The sequence below is a fragment of the Rhizopus delemar genome, genomic scaffold (genome assembly GCF_000149305.1).
Source record: "Rhizopus delemar RA 99-880 supercont3.4 genomic scaffold, whole genome shotgun sequence".
NCBI classification, from domain to species: Eukaryota; Fungi; Mucoromycota; class Mucoromycetes; order Mucorales; family Rhizopodaceae; genus Rhizopus; species Rhizopus delemar.
In genome coordinates, this window is record NW_027137830.1 from 1,796,042 (window position 1) to 1,811,933 (window position 15,892).

Consider the following 15,892-nt stretch of genomic DNA (forward strand, 5'->3'; position numbering starts at 1 on the left):
ATAAGGTTGCAACACGTTAAAACGGGGTCTTGGGTAACTTTTGTTTAAATCAGCACATGCTTTTCTGAGAGAGAAAAAAGAAGAGAAAAAGCCGCCCTTTTGATTATAAAAAGTGTCTCCTTTTTAATTGGCTTTTTGTCTATAGTTTATTGTCTTTGTTAATTCATGGAAAAGCACAAGCTCGTTTTTTTTTTCTTTGTGTTCGTATCCAACAGTTTTCGGAATGAAATCTAAAATTGAATCTATGCTCACAAAATAGAAATTATAACAATTACGACTTTTTAAATTCAAGAAATAGAAGATTAATCTTTATGAGGAAATTCATTAGCACGTTTGTATTCCAAGGTACCGGATCGGTTCTTAGAATCATGTATGATTGGTTTGACCCGCTTTACCAGAAACAGAGCTTTCAAAAAAAAAAAAAAAAAAAAAAAAATCTCGGGGTTTTTACACTACAAGTGTATTTTTATTTATATGAAGCTAAATATCTAAAAATATGCAATCTTTTTTAACATTCTGATTTCCTTGATATTACCTTATATATTATTCCTCTTCTTTTCCCTCTTTCTCTCTTTTTTTCTCTTCAGCTTATTTTATGCTTTAAACACTTTAACTTTCAGCAAGTTGGAAATTTTTATTTTACTAATCACAATGAACCAAGCAATCAACTTTTTAAATTCACAACCTCATTGCTCTTCTTCTCCGTATGTCTCTTTCCCCTTCAACAAGCCATAAAAAACGTCGCGTTGTGATTTTAATATGAAATTATTAGATATTGTTTAACAGTGCGTCAACAACCTAGTAAAGCAAGGCTATGTAGTTTTAAAGAAAAAGGTACATACAGACACCCCTTAGAAAAAAGTTTAATGTTTCAGTTACATAAACATCTCATTTTTCTTAGTGGATCGAAGGCCAATTGATCCTCCTCCAATCATTGAGTTGCTAAGCAATTCATCAAAGTAAGCCCTCTCTTCTCAACATAATTTCTTTTTTTTTCATTGAGTACCCATCGTCTTTTTTTTTATATTACAGTGATGATTTCTTGCAAAACCCATATTTCTTTCTGTACGCCACATTAACCGATGCTAGTGGCGAAGTTGATTTACATTTCATCAATGGTAACAAAACAACAGCTGGATCTGTCGTACAATCTCTTCACAAACTTAAAGATCTCGATAATTCTGGTAAAATAGTCCTTGCAATTTTTAATGAATCGATGTGTGTTACTCATCTCTCACTCTCTCATTCTCTATTAGATGGAGGCTTTTTCATATTCTCAGACATAAGCGTACGACTTGAGGGTATTTATAGGCTAAAATTTACTCTTTTTGGAATAGAAGGGTAACCAAAGGCCCCGCAGATAGAAGCACGACATTTTAACTGATTCCCTGTTGATATAGCAATAATGTATGTAGGTTATGCTTTACTCTTTCAGATATTTTTCAAGTGTATTCACCAAAAAGTAAACAAAAAAAAAGATGACGAAACAAGAAAAATGTATGTTTACTAACCCTTTTATTTAAATACTAGGTTTCCCTGGCATGTCAGGTAAAAAGAGAGAAAAAAAGGCATAAAAATAACACACCTAATCATTTTACATTAGAGTCAACGTTTTTAACAAGATGTTTCTCAGATCAGGGAGTTCGCATAAGAATAAGAAAAGAACCAAGAAGTGCACATCTAAATAGTTCCGGGTAATAGGAAATTTTAGTGTTATTCTATGTGTTATTCATCATGTGTATATGATAGTAAACGACGTAGAGGACATACAAATGAATCTGATGAAGACGATACTTCATCTGTACATGAAATGTATATAGAAAACAGAACATCTCTACCTCCTCCGTCGCACTTTGCTCCATATGTTGATAAACCACCCTCCCCAATAGATTATACAGGGATTTATTCGAATAATCGACATGATTATTTCGTTAAGCCCACTTTACCATCACCAAAACAACTTTTCAAGTCCTCTGCAATGTCGATGCAAAATATTTTATCCAATGATCGTGATCAACTATACCATATATCGCCTATGGGTGAGGATGAGAAAGAAAATAGATTGCTTTCAACTAGAAAATTACCTTTGCCTTTACCCTCTTATTCTCATTTTCCTCATCAAAATGGAAATTTGGCTGTTCAATATAATATATCTCTCAACCCATCCTCAAAAGATCAATCTTCATAAAAATTGCTTCTTGCTTAATACATAAAAAACTATTCAAAGTAACCACAGCAACAGTATTTTCAGAGGCTTGCCTATAGTTATTAGATCACGATATCCCTTTTTAGTTAGATCAATTGAAACCATCCGGGACATCTGGAAATGATGCTTCCCGGAAGTGATCAGAAAGGAAAGTTACTCTTTTTTTGTAAAATAAAATAAAAATAAAATAACGTGGTTGTTTAATAAAAACTCTAATGAAACGATGATCCAAGATATATCTTTACCGTTCATCTATCAAAATTTAACGCTTTTTACATACACTTACACATATGATTGATAATGTTGATCTTGTAAACCTACTACCTTGTTTAATAAAGGAAAAATATTTACAAAATACTTGATATGATCGGCAAAAGTAAACTGCTTTTCTCTTGTTTCTGAAGAATACATTAAAAAGCTCAGTTGAGAGCACAATCAATTCATTAATATAGATAAAATTGTAAAACATTGTTCACTAAAAACACAGCAAATAAGCTCACTAAAAAAAAAAAAAAAAAAAAATTGATCGACGATCATCGATTGCTTAGCCTCTAATTTATTTCCGGAAAACCATCCATTTTTATTTGATGTAACGCTTTCAAAAATATACTCTAGTAATAGAAAATAGATCGGAAACACTTATACCGAAGCTTGCACCTTTAAATTATCCCATTCCGTCAACTCCATTTCCCAATATAACCCGCGGTTTAGAGATATTCCCAAAGCTACGGTTTGAGAATCCAGGACTACGGTAACTGAACAGCAATAATCAAATAGGAGAAAAACAACCGCTTTGCTATTCATTAGCAACATATGAAATAATGAAAATAAGAAATGGTCTACTTTAAATGCAATAAAACTACCCTTGCTACTTTTACATAAACGTTCAGACATTTTAAATACAAAAAAAAATACAAGACTTTTACAGTTTACTTTTGATTTCATCATACTTCAAGTACCGAAATCAGATAATGAAATATAGCAAAATTTACTGTCACTTGGATTTGTTATCTTTTTTTTTTCCTGCATTCTCAGTATAAATAGTGACCTTTGGCTCTTTTTAGCAGTTTGAGATTTGCTTTTGGGTCATTTTATGTTTATAGAAAGTATGCTTAATTTTATTGATAATTAAAGAAAGCAGTAGATATTGTGATGTAAATAGTTGAGAAGAACAAGTATTAAAGCTCTTTATTAAAATAAAGCTTCTTTATTTAATCATCTTCTGGGGAAGAAAGCTGTACCAACGAGGCAGGTGACTCTTTTGTTCTCAGGAGTGACAATTACAGCGCGGACAGTGTATTTTCCCTATAAAGATGCAATTAGTTTGTTAATATCATAAATCATTCTTTTCACTTACAGGAGCTATTGTTGCATTTAAAGTGTGAGAGGAAAAGAAGGATGTGAATGAGAAGGTATAATTATTGTATAAATATAACTTACGAATTTGGTTAGGTAATTCAACTTCTTTATGGAAAGTAACTTCACCTTCAGGAATAGGACATTTTTCATCGATTTCTTGAATTTTATCACAGAAATCAAATCTCTTTCTAAGCAACTGAACCAATCCAAGTTTAACAACAATTTCGACTTGAGTGCCCTCAGGTACTTGTTCTGATAAATAACCTTTAAAATCAATTTCGAGATTCTTTCCTCTAACTGGAATTTCAGGATTCAATCGAATATATTCAATTCTATTAAATACATGTTATATTTCATCTTGTTTCTTTGTTCATTTATTACGTCAATAAATCTGGCTGTCTATCACATTTAGTAATTAATGTAGTAGAGTCACTCATGTAGGCTTCCACTTCATCTTGCATAAAAAATCCAGGTAAACATTGGACACCAGCCAATATGGCCGTAAAAATAAATGTAAATAAAAGCAGCTTCATTAAAGTGAGAGACAAAAGAGAAAAAGAAGAAAACAAGATGAGTTCAATATCGCGGATATCAAACTCATTATATTTCAATTAACGAATCTAATCACAGACTGGTCATTCGCGCCAAAAAAGAATTGATTGGATCAATAAAGCATAAAGGAGATCTTTTGTTTTATATATAAATTCAGTAGCAAGGATTATAATCCATTGGTTATCATCAATCACTACTTGGCCCCATTTTGCTTTTATTTTTTATTTTCTTTACAGAAAACGATTAAATAAAAAAATTATACAAAAAAAAAAGAAATAAACACATTATAATCATTTTGATACAATACCCCTAGCTTATTTATCGTATTCTGTCTAGTTAATGTCTCTTGATCTTTTACAATAAAACATTTGACAAATAGACCGACCTGATGTCCTGAAATAAAAACAAGGGGGAAAGGAGGATGATTCAAACCCAGAACTGCCCTGCGAGAAGATTCAAGCCACTTGTTGATGGATATATTCCAACTTTTTCTTTTTTAAAAAAAAGAAAGAATGCTGCTGCTCAGTTTGAAACGAAGCAATGCACCTTTGAAGAAGTTTCAAATCCTTGTGAAATACTCAACACTTCCTAAACAAGCAGCAGGAAAATTTACTAGCAACAAGTTGATTACAGAACCTTCGAATACAAAGAATAATATAAATGAAGTTCAAAGAACACTTGTTTATATTGGTATATAAACAGCACTTTATGTTTTCATTTTCTAACGTCTGTTTAGGTCCATTTGCTGAAACGATGAAAAGATACAAGATGACAGCATCCTTTTTTGGAATCTGTGGTATTATTGCTGTTCCAGGCTTAATAAGTACAGGACAAGCACCTATGTTAAGTGTAGCACTTGGTAAGAGGATGATAAGGATGGGATGATAAATGATGAGTAACTTTATATTAGCTGGAATATCTGCTATTTCACCTGCAATATTTGTTCATTTTTATACAAGAGGCTATGTCACAAAATTGATAGTATACGATGATATTAAAAAAGTAGAAAGAGAAAGAAAGAGACCAAAGGAGATGAAGGATAAATTCATTGGATTAGAGACTATATCATTTTGGGGTAGATTTAAAGAAGAAAACATGTGGTTATCACAATTAAAATACAAGTCAACAACAAAGGGACTTGTATGGCAGCAAAACACTGGATCCAAGCATATTTTTACTTTAGAAAGAGAAATAATCGAAGCAGACCCTTATTTAAATGCGTTATCGAAGCGTATTCAAAGAAAACAAGTGTAAATAATACATTTTCATATGACAAAATTCCCCTTTTTCATTGTTTCTTTATGTAATTCTCTATTTCATGTCCGATTTATCTATTTTTGGTTTGCTGGTATTTTTACTTTTTTTTCTTTTCTTTTCTTTTTTTATAAAATGGAAGAAGGAATTCAAGCACCAAAACAATTTGGTTTATGCAACGACGAAAAGTGCTCACGTTTCTTTAAATATCTTGATGTTTCAGTTCATACTTTTGTAGATGGACCAGATCCAAGAGACCATCTTGCAAATGAAAGAAATTTACTTACTTGGATACGCACTGGTACTACTTTATCTCTCATAGGTAAATTAATCAATGATTGTATTATTCTTATTCAACAAATACAGGATTCATGACATTAATCGATCTTCCCACAAAGAATTTTGCACCTTCTTATTCACTACCTTGGACACAAGGACCTGTTTCAACTAATGCAAAAATAGTAGCATTTATATTTATTGCACTCGGATTCACTTGTTTAATCGTGTCCTTATTCAACTATTTTAGAAATCAAAAACAAATTGTAAAACGATTACTTTGGGTTGGACAAGGATGGTTGGGATATTCTGTAGCTATCCTTATCATGCTTTTTGTAGTCTTTGTTATGGTTACTGCATTAGTTAATATCGACTAATTCTTTATTACTTTTCATCATCTTTTTCTTGAACAAGCTTTGTCATCATTGCTCTGTAAATTAATTTTTCTTTCTCTTCTCTTTGTTTATTAGCTAAAGCAACCTTGGCTAATTCTTGTTTTACAAGTCCATCTAATAGAGTCGTTATTATATTGTAATATATTTTATACAAAATTATTTTACCTCCTGGATTCTTTGACAGTACTTTTTCAAGTAAAGATTTCGCTTCTTCAATATTCTCTAACCTTAATTGAGCTTGTCCCATTCTGAATTGTGTCTTTGTATTTTCAGGATCTAATTCAGCAGCCTTTTTTGCATAAAATAATACACGCTCCCAACGTTCCTGCTTTGCAAATACTGCAGTCATATTGTTATAGATCATCACAAGCTGTTCTTCTGACCTTTGTTTATATTTGTCCTTTTCTTTTTGACCACCCACTGCTTTTAAATAAAGTAACGAATTGTAATAATTTGCCAATGCTATTTAATGTGAATAAGAGTAATCAAAAACTATTTTTATAAAAGAACCTTGTTTATAGTCCTGTTTTTTGAAAGCTTCATTTCCTGCTAATCGATACTCAACGCCTTTTTCAAAGTTTTCTTCAGGAGTTCCCATTTTATAAATTGAGTGCAAAAAAAAAAAAGGTGAACGAAAAAGAATAAAAAAGAAGAAAACAATTACTTAAAAGAACACTTTGTGTTACATACACTCTCAGCATAGATTTTACAAGCAAATAAGCCATAGCTTGCTTCAATTATCCCGTCATTTATGCCTAAATGAAAAAGCAGCACAAGTACTATATTACGAACATTTGAAGCTTATAGTAATTCAAAGATAATGAAAGAGCCCAACCAGTCAAGTATCAAGTTACATTCACTCCTCTCCTTTTATCACACATACTTTCTTATTATTTCAAGTCTATTTAAATGTTCAATTTTATGTGTAAAACGAGAAAAAAAAAAAGAGGCTATTTCTGCAAAATATGCACACTTGTTGTAAAAAAACATTTACAGAAAAAAAAAAAGCATGTTACTTTCCCTTCTGTACATTTACGTGTTTTCGAAGCTATATTTTGCAAAATGCAAAGGTTGGCTTTACAGTGACATAATCAGTTCTTTTGATTCATGTAAGTGTAGTTTTCAGTGTAGATACATTGTATGCTGTAACTTTAGGATTAAGAAAAGGTACTAATAAAACTAAATTAAGTTCATCTTTTATTTTTGCTTACTGTATGTTGAATATCATCAGCAAAGCAGATTATTCATAGCCAATAGCTATTGTTTATAAAAAGATTTTTTTAATTCAAAAATTGCAAATAAAAAAGTACTTGAGGGGGAAGAAAGGGTTAATTTTGCATATAAAGTGATTGGCAATAATAAACAAAAATGATCGCCCTTTTTTTTTTAAAGAGAAAAAAAGTACTTGCAATTAGAGCATTAGTTTGTGGCACATCGTCACATGTTCTTCTTTAAATGGTTTTTACTTTCCTTGTCTTTCTCTTTTTGCTTTAAAAAAGATGTTGTAAAATAAAGCATTTAGGCTCATTTAGAACTTTAATATTTTGTAAACAAACAAGTGCGTTAAATATAAAACGCCCATTGAATTGGGTCCACCGCTGCCATTTAATTCATGATTAGGTTATAAAAAGGATTTCTTTGCTTTGTTTACATGTATTTATAGCAAACGATAAAGTCACCCAACTTAAAGGGGATTTCAATTCTATACTTTTGCATCCTCTTCTGCTCTTTTTTAACTTTTCTTTTCGACCTTTTCTTTTCTTTCCACTTCTTTTCTATAATAAGAGAGGACGACAAAAGGAGCAAGGAAATAAACCATGGATTCGAATAAAAAAATCAATTCTTATTCACCGTCTTTAAATAGACAATTTTCTATTACAAGTCATACATCCAATAAATTCGCACCAGACGCGTTGGCGGTGAAAAGAGGAAGATCTCTTGTACGACCTGAAAGAGAAAGAGTTGATCCAAATCACAGACAATATCACTATCGACAAGCTGCAAGCCATACAGAGACAGTTCTACCCAGCCGAACAGGCAATCTACCGGTTCGATCCATCAAGCGTGGCAAAAGTTTATTAGGTCGAGAAGAAAAAAAAGATGACATTTCATTCAATTACGTAGTAGAAGAAAAGAGCCATTGGAACTTGCCTAGTCTTTGGATGACTTATTGTTATTTAATTACTTGTTGTATTCCATCTCAATTGCTAAAGATAGCGGGTATTCTATCAGTTTTAAGATAAGAAATGTATAGATTTAACGTCTTGGATTAGGTATACCTTATGGACAGGCACAAACAGCTTGGAGAGAAAAAATTGGACTTGTGAGTGTTATTGTTTGCATAATGGCTGCTGTTGGTTTCTTGACATTCGGTTTTACGCAAGTAACTTGTCCTGCCTCGACTGCTTCGATACATGGTACTGATGTCACACCAGGCTATGTGATCATCAGAGGTTGGGCATACATGTTGGCTGATTGGAATGGACATCCAGGATCAAACGGAACAGTCAACGTACTCTATCCTACACTGAATGGTACCAGTATGGATGCTTCTTTACTTTTTCCTCAACATTATGCCGAATGCGACAGTGTGTTTATTCCACTACAGGGAATTCAGCCCAATTATTTCCCTTGTGAGCTATTCAGCTCCAAGGCAGCTGATGCTCCTGACGTATCTCATTATACCAACAGAACCAACTGTCATACGTCTACCCCAGCCATCAATCTACTCGATGCGTTTACGACAACTGGAGTGCCTAATCCAAACAAAGGTGGGTACAACAAAGTGTCGCGAGTGTATTATACTCACAGAGATGTCAATGCAACCAATCATCTTATGATTTATAACAAGTAAGAAAAAACAAATCAAGTGGAAACTGCAATGACTAAAAGACATACTTATTTAGTAATGTATTGGACCTTAACTTGCTGAGATCTTTGCCTACCAATTACTTTCAAATACAAAGCCATGGTCTTGTGGACAGCATACTCAATAACATGGACACATTTGGTGGAAAAGATTTAACGTATATCATTCAATTCTATCGTGACTCTGATTGGAAAAGGGAAGCAGAGTGTCTGATGAAGACAATTAGTATAGGACAGGTTGACACGATGAGTGTAGGCTGTATGGTGTCAGAAATCGTCCTTTACGTTTCACTGATAGTCATCTTGGCCGTCATTGGAGCCAAATTCATTTTGGCTGTTATCTTTGGATGGTTCCTTTCTTGGAAGCTGGGTAACTTTAAAGAAAGCGGATCTTATTCGGCCATCATGAAACGTGAGGAAGAGATTGAAAATTGGGCAAGAGATTTGGATCGTCCTGGGCCTGTCACTCATCTTTCTCCACTGCATCAACAGAGTCCTAAACGCAAAAGCTTCTTTCCAGTGACATCTCGATTTACTCCACTAGAGCATGGCACAAACCGTTTTGATTCCGAAAGGTCGTCTATGCCAGTATGGAAGAGTGCACAGTAAGCTATAGGAAATGCAGGTTAAAAACAGACAAAATTTTAATCAGAATTTACAAGTCTTAGTAGACCTAATTCAGTCTTGTCAGCCTCCTTTTCAGGAAGCAACACCCAACGCTTTTCTACCTTATCTTGCAACCAACAAAACATCACCTCACCCTCCTTTTCATTTGACAGCCATGAAACCTTGAGTCATTCAAGTCAAGGCATGTCGTCTTGCCCACTCCCTCTATCACCGTATGTCGTACCGCAGCCACCGTCAGAGTACATGCCCTTCAACTACCCATTGGCCTACACCATGTGCCTTGTGACCTGTTACTCTGAAGGTGAAGATGGCATACGTACCACGCTTGATTCGATTTGTATGAGCGATTATCCCAAGAGCCATACGGTTCTGATCGTGATCTGTGACGGGCTGATTACAGGCAGTGGTGAATCAAGATCGACACCAGAGATCTGTGTGGGCATGATGCGAGACTTGATTGTGCCTGCAGACGAGGTAGAGGCTCAACCGTATGTGGCCATTGCGGATGGTGCAAGAAGAAACAATTGTGCCAAGGTCTATGCCGGATTTTACAAGTTTGACGACCACACGGTCCCTGCTGACCAACAATCGCGTGTGCCGATGGTGACGATCGTAAAGTGTGGTGGACCTGAGGAACTGGGTGTACCAAAGCCTGGTAATCGTGGTAAACGAGACTCTCAAATCATCTTGATGCAGTTTCTTCAAAAGGTGATGTTTGATGAGCGTATGACCAAGATGGAGTATGAATTCTTTAATGCCATCTGGCGTGTGACGGGTGTGTCAGCCGATCAGTATGAGATCTGTTTGATGGTGGATGCGGACACCAAGCTCTTTCCTGATGCTCTCTCTCGTATGATCTCTGCGGCCGTCAAGGACACTGAGATTTCTGGTTTGTGTGGCGAGACAAAGATTGCAAACAAGACAGATAGCTGGGTGACCATGATTCAGGTCTTTGAGTATTACATTTCGCATCATCAATCCAAGGCGTTTGAGTCTGTTTTTGGTGGAGTTACCTGCCTGCCTGGCTGTTTTTGCATGTACCGTATCAAGGCACCCAAGGGCCCTAACGGCTACTGGGTTCCCATTTTGGCCAACCCAGACATTGTAGAGCATTATTCTGAAAATATCGTGGACACATTACATCGCAAGAACCTGCTCTTGCTCGGCGAGGACCGATATCTGACCACACTCATGCTTCGCACCTTTCCTCACCGCAAGATGATGTTTGTCCCCCAGGCGGTCTGCAAGACTGTGGTCCCTGATACCTTCCAGGTCCTTCTCTCACAACGTCGCCGGTGGATCAATTCGACGATTCATAACCTCTTTGAACTCTTACTCGTTCACGATCTCTGTGGCACCTTTTGCTTTTCGATGCAATTCGTTATTTTTATGGAACTCGTTGGTACCTTGGCCTTGCCGGCTGCTATCAGTTTCACACTTTATTTGGTAATCTCTGCCATCCTCGGACGGCCGGCGATATTGCCGCTTATTTTGCTTGCCCTTGTGCTTGGTCTACCCGCTGTTTTGATCGGGATGACAAGCTGTAAACTGGTGTACGTTGGGTGGATGCTGATTTATCTCCTTAGCCTTGTCATCTGGAACTTTGTCTTGCCTATGTACGCCTACTGGCACTTTGATGATTTCTCATGGGGCGATACACGTAAAGTGGAAGGCATCAAAAGAGACAAGGGCCACGGAGATGAAAGTGGTGAATTTGACAGCAGTGTGATTACGATGAAGAAGTGGAGTGAGTATGAAATGGACCGTCGAATTCAATCGGCCAAGGATAATCAGCTGCCTTTACCTAGATTTTCTCGCCGTCATTCCACTCAGTTGGATGTCTTTGTAGAAAATCTTGAAAGCATCAGACGACGACAAAGACATTATAGCGATCTTTCTTCTGAAGACGCCAACCGGCCTCTTACTCAAGCAGCTACTCATTCTTTGTATGGATTTGATCCAATCGAACCATCAAAAGAAACTAAGGAAGGCATGAAAGCTTCTTTGATTCAGAACCATGCACTCGATAAAGCCTACGGTCAGGATAACAACGACTGGGCAGATCCTGCACGTCATCATATGCCTGTTAAAATGAATGGTCCTTCATCACCACCCCTCAATTTGATATAAAGGCCATCATAAAACTTTGCATTACATAATCAGAAAGATGTTTCAAGTTAAAATGATACAATAAAAACGACAAGAAAACAGTAATTGACTAGGATAGAAGTACAACTACATGAACAGTTAAGGAGTACCATGTTGAGTGGTACTGGCTCTATTTAATAACTTGAAGCCTCTATCCCCCCTTTTTTTAATATATACACAATGATTTAGGGGGGAGGAGAAGAAGAGAATAATATGTAAGGGTGTGAATGCGTGTTTGTGGGTTAAAGATGTGAATATATCCCTGGAAGATCTCTTGTTATTTAAAATAAAAGAGAACCTCCTACAAGTATGCACCGTTTCTTTTTTTCTCTTTTTCCGTTTTAACAAGTACATCTACTCGGACTCGTTTTAAAATTGAGAAAAAAAAAATATCCGATAGTTTAGTAAAAGCAGACAGAAAAGTAAAATTTATAAAGCATAGAATAGGAGGATTTTACTCAAAGTTAAGATTTATCTGTATTGCTTTTGAAGGGAAAAGCGGATATTTATTGTAATTGATAAAATAGTTTATATTTCAATAAGTTGCTTTATGATTCATCTCATGTTATATACATACATAATACAAATTCGAGGAAGAAAAAAGAAAGAAGAGAAAGAGAGATGACTAAACTACCAATGCATTCATGTCAAAAAGAACATTTACCTTAGCTTCATGAGTTATATTTCCTATATACAAACAAGGATAGATTCACATTTACACTACACCCACTAATTATAAATAAATCAACCAGCTTCTATTATCACTTTTATTCTTTTCTTTTTCTTCTTTTTCTTCTTTTTCTTTTTTCTTTCTTTCTTTCTCTCTCTCTTTCCCATCTTCTTTCAATTTACTGTCCTTTTTTTTTTTTTTTTTTTTTTTTTTTTATTATTAATCTTTTTTTGTGTAAAGTGAATGAATATATAAAAAGTCTTACTGCTTATAACTAACATGCGTAAAGTACTTTTAGAGTAATCACTAGACACACACACACATACAGATCACTCTATTGTCTCTATCGTTTCTATAGAAATCAAAACGCTTTATATAATTCTTTAAACAAATCCATATGACAATCAACAGCCAATCACCTCCGAAACCTACTACAGACGAGAAAAAAGAAGCTGTTGAATTTGAAGAGCACAAGCATATTGAACATACAGATGAAATATCACCTGAGCTAGAGTTACTTTTGAATACTGACCCCAGCTGCGGTCTATCGTCTCAAGAAGTCGCCGAACGTCAAGAGCGCTTTGGCATGAATGAACTTCCGGAGAAAAAGACGAACCCTTTTTTGAAATTCTTTGGTTACTTTACCGGTCCCATCTCCTACCTGATTGAAATTTCCTGTGTGATCGCAGGTATCGTGGGCGACTGGATTGACTTTGGCATCATCCTGGCACTCTTGATCATCAATGCTGTGATTGGCTATATAGAAGAAGCCAAGGCCGAGTCTGCTTTGGATGCCTTGAGACAGACCCTGGCCTTAAAGACCCGCTGCTACCGTGACAATGAGCTGAAGGAAGTGGACGTCAAAGAGTTGGTCCCTGGTGACGTGATTGTGCTCAGGATCGGCGATATTGTCCCAGCAGACGCTCGACTGTTGGGATTGGGTGTCAATGGGGAAAAGAATGACTCGGAGCTCATGATTGATCAGTCGGGCCTGACAGGCGAGTCCTTTTTGGTCTCTAAAAAAAAGGGCAGCACAGTGTATTCATCGAGCATCATCAAGCAAGGTCAGCAGTTGGCCATGGTCACCAAGACCGGCACAGATACTTTTATTGGTCGTGCGGCCAACTTGATCGCTATCACTGCTGAGGAGGGTCATTTTCAAAAGATAATCACCAAGATCGGAAATGTTTTAATTTGGTCCACGGTGATTTTGGTCATGATTGTCTTTGTCTATCAAATGGTGCGCTTTCGTGGTACGCCTCAAGGAAACTGGAAGCTTGTGTTGGAAAATTGCTTGGTCTTGACGGTGGCCGCGATTCCTGTTGGCCTACCGACCGTCATGTCTGTCACGATGGCCGTCGGTGCAAAGCAACTGGCTGCAAAGCAAGTCATCGTGAAACGGCTGACCGCCGTTGAAGAGTTAGCCTCGGTCTCTGTCCTGTGCTCGGACAAGACGGGCACGCTGACACTGAATGAATTGACATTCGATAAACCTTGGCTGACGAATGGTTTTACAGAAACTGACATCTTGCTTTATTCCTATCTTGCTGCCGAACAGGGTGCCAATGACCCTATCGAAGCCGCTGTCCGTCGTGCGGCAGAGAGCCAGGTCGACATTCTCAAGAACCGTACCAACCCTCGAGAAATCCCAGGATACAAAGTCATCGGCTTCGAGCCCTTTAATCCCACGACCAAGATGACCCGAGCGACCGTCAGGGACCTGGATACGAACGAGACGTTCTGCGTTGCCAAGGGAGCCCCTCAAGTGATCACAAATCTTGTTGGCGGCGACGATGAAGCGGTGCATGCGGTCAACGCCTTGGCCCGTCGTGGTTTAAGAGCTCTTGGTGTGGCCAAGACGATACCGGGTCATGAAGACAAATTTGAGCTGGTCGGCATGATCTCCCTCTTGGATCCTCCTCGTCCTGATTCTCTCCAGACAATTTCAGAGTGCAATGCGCTGGGTGTGGACGTCAAGATGATTACCGGTGACCAATTGATCATTGCAAAAGAAGTCGCTGCCCGTCTTGGGATGGGTCGTGTCATCCTGGACGCTAACCATCTCGTCGATCCCTCAAAGAGTGAAGAAGAAGTGACTGAACACTGTGTTCGTGCGGATGGTTTTGCTCAAGTGATTCCTGAACACAAATATCGGGTGGTTGAGCTGCTCCAGAACAAGGGTCTCTTGGTTGGTATGACGGGTGATGGCGTGAACGATGCTCCGGCCCTCAAAAAGGCGGATGTAGGTATCGCTGTCGAGGGCTGTACGGATGCCGCTCGCTCTGCTGCTGACATCGTGTTACTTGCCCCTGGTCTTTCAACCATTACGGATGGTATCATCACCTCCCGTGCTATCTTTCAACGGCTTCGATCTTATGCTCTTTACCGTATCACATCCACCATCCATTTTCTGATGTTTATGTTCATCATCACTCTGGTTGAAGACTGGACCATGCCCGCGGTTTTGTTGATCATGATCTGTGTCTTGGTAAGTTTCTGGTCGTCCTGATTCTTCACTTCTAATCTTTTCTGTAGAATGATGCTGCCACTTTGGTTATCTCTGTTGATAACACTGAAATCTCTGAAAAGCCAGACAAATGGAGGATTGGGCAACTTTTAACGCTCTCTTTCGTCTTGGCTTCTTTGCTCGCTTTGCTTTCCTTTGCTCATTTTTATATTGCTCGTGACATATTTCATGTGACAGACAATGAGTTGCACTCTATTATGTATTTGCACATCTCTTCAGGTAAAAAAAAAAAAAAAAAAAAAAAAAAAAAAAAAAAAAAAAAAAAAAAAAAAGAATGGTTGTAAACATGTTTTTTTCACAACTCTTTAACACACAGCTCCTCATTTTGTCATTTTCTCGACTCGTGTTCCTGGTTATTGGTGGAAGAATATGCCTAACTGGATATTTACAGCTTGTATTATTGGTACACAAATAGTTGCCCTTTTCTTTTCAGTGTACGGTGTCTTTGGTGAAGCTGAAGGTGTAGCACCCTGTGGTTATCCTTGGGGTTTAGCTGTCCTGGGCGTTTCACTGGTCTACTTTATGATTTTGGATGTAGTAAAAGTACAGATTTTCCGCAGATGGAGTTTTGAAATGACAGCCAAGATGGTACCTACCAAAGGAAGAAAGAATAAATTGACTACACGCAAAGAGAGGATAGAAAAAAAGACGGCTGTGGATGCTTCATGGAAAAAATTAATAGATCCTGTTGAGGCTCATCAAATCATTGCTGCTTTCCAAAACCACTCTTATAAAAATTAAACAATAGAAGGCTCTCTGTGTATTTTTCTCTTTTTCTTCCTTTATTATCAACTCTATTCAATAAAATAATCTTTTTTTTCAAATCTCATTTACGATTCGTTCATTAAATTAAAAGGAAAAGCATCGATCGATAGGTTGAACGTTCTATGATGAATAGGATGATTTCAATAAGGGTCCCCTTAAAAGCTCAAATTTAATGATCATTCTTTTAAACCTCTTGCCTACATGGACGTATCTTTCTATTTGCTTCTCTCATGCTTATTGTTTGA

At 36.8% G+C, this 15,892-nt stretch overlaps 6 protein-coding genes across 6 annotated transcripts; 4 read left to right on the forward strand and 2 right to left on the reverse strand.

Moving 5' to 3' along the window:
* Window positions 1-651: 651 nt before the first annotated feature.
* On the forward strand, window positions 652-1,345 carry RO3G_06163 (uncharacterized protein; the record flags this gene model as incomplete). The annotated part of the gene is made up of 5 exons (XM_067660753.1): window positions 652-704; window positions 773-801; window positions 902-959; window positions 1,033-1,184; window positions 1,338-1,345. 5 exons carry the CDS (start codon window positions 652-654, stop codon window positions 1,343-1,345), a joined length of 300 nt encoding a protein of 99 aa, XP_067516854.1.
* Window positions 1,346-3,421: 2,076 nt separating this feature from the next.
* On the reverse strand, window positions 3,422-4,098 carry RO3G_06164 (uncharacterized protein; the record flags this gene model as incomplete). Its single annotated transcript, XM_067660754.1, has 4 exons — window positions 3,422-3,511; window positions 3,564-3,568; window positions 3,647-3,897; window positions 3,947-4,098. 4 exons carry the CDS (start codon window positions 4,096-4,098, stop codon window positions 3,422-3,424), a joined length of 498 nt encoding a protein of 165 aa, XP_067516855.1.
* A 531-nt stretch (window positions 4,099-4,629) lies between these two features.
* RO3G_06165 (uncharacterized protein) lies at window positions 4,630-5,371 on the forward strand (the record flags this gene model as incomplete). The annotated part of the gene is made up of 3 exons (XM_067660755.1): window positions 4,630-4,807; window positions 4,854-4,976; window positions 5,175-5,371. The coding sequence occupies 3 exons, from the start codon at window positions 4,630-4,632 to the stop codon at window positions 5,369-5,371; spliced, it is 498 nt and encodes a 165-aa protein (XP_067516856.1).
* Window positions 5,372-6,031: 660 nt separating this feature from the next.
* RO3G_06166 (uncharacterized protein) lies at window positions 6,032-6,391 on the reverse strand (the record flags this gene model as incomplete). The annotated part of the gene is made up of 2 exons (XM_067660756.1): window positions 6,032-6,156; window positions 6,208-6,391. 2 exons carry the CDS (start codon window positions 6,389-6,391, stop codon window positions 6,032-6,034), a joined length of 309 nt encoding a protein of 102 aa, XP_067516857.1.
* Window positions 6,392-8,386: 1,995 nt separating this feature from the next.
* RO3G_06167 (chitin synthase) lies at window positions 8,387-11,667 on the forward strand (the record flags this gene model as incomplete). Its single annotated transcript, XM_067660757.1, has 3 exons — window positions 8,387-8,817; window positions 8,949-9,515; window positions 9,690-11,667. 3 exons carry the CDS (start codon window positions 8,387-8,389, stop codon window positions 11,665-11,667), a joined length of 2,976 nt encoding a protein of 991 aa, XP_067516858.1.
* A 1,085-nt stretch (window positions 11,668-12,752) lies between these two features.
* RO3G_06168 (plasma-membrane proton-efflux P-type ATPase) lies at window positions 12,753-15,623 on the forward strand (the record flags this gene model as incomplete). Its single annotated transcript, XM_067660758.1, has 3 exons — window positions 12,753-14,843; window positions 14,891-15,101; window positions 15,199-15,623. The coding sequence occupies 3 exons, from the start codon at window positions 12,753-12,755 to the stop codon at window positions 15,621-15,623; spliced, it is 2,727 nt and encodes a 908-aa protein (XP_067516859.1).
* Window positions 15,624-15,892: the final 269 nt, after the last annotated feature.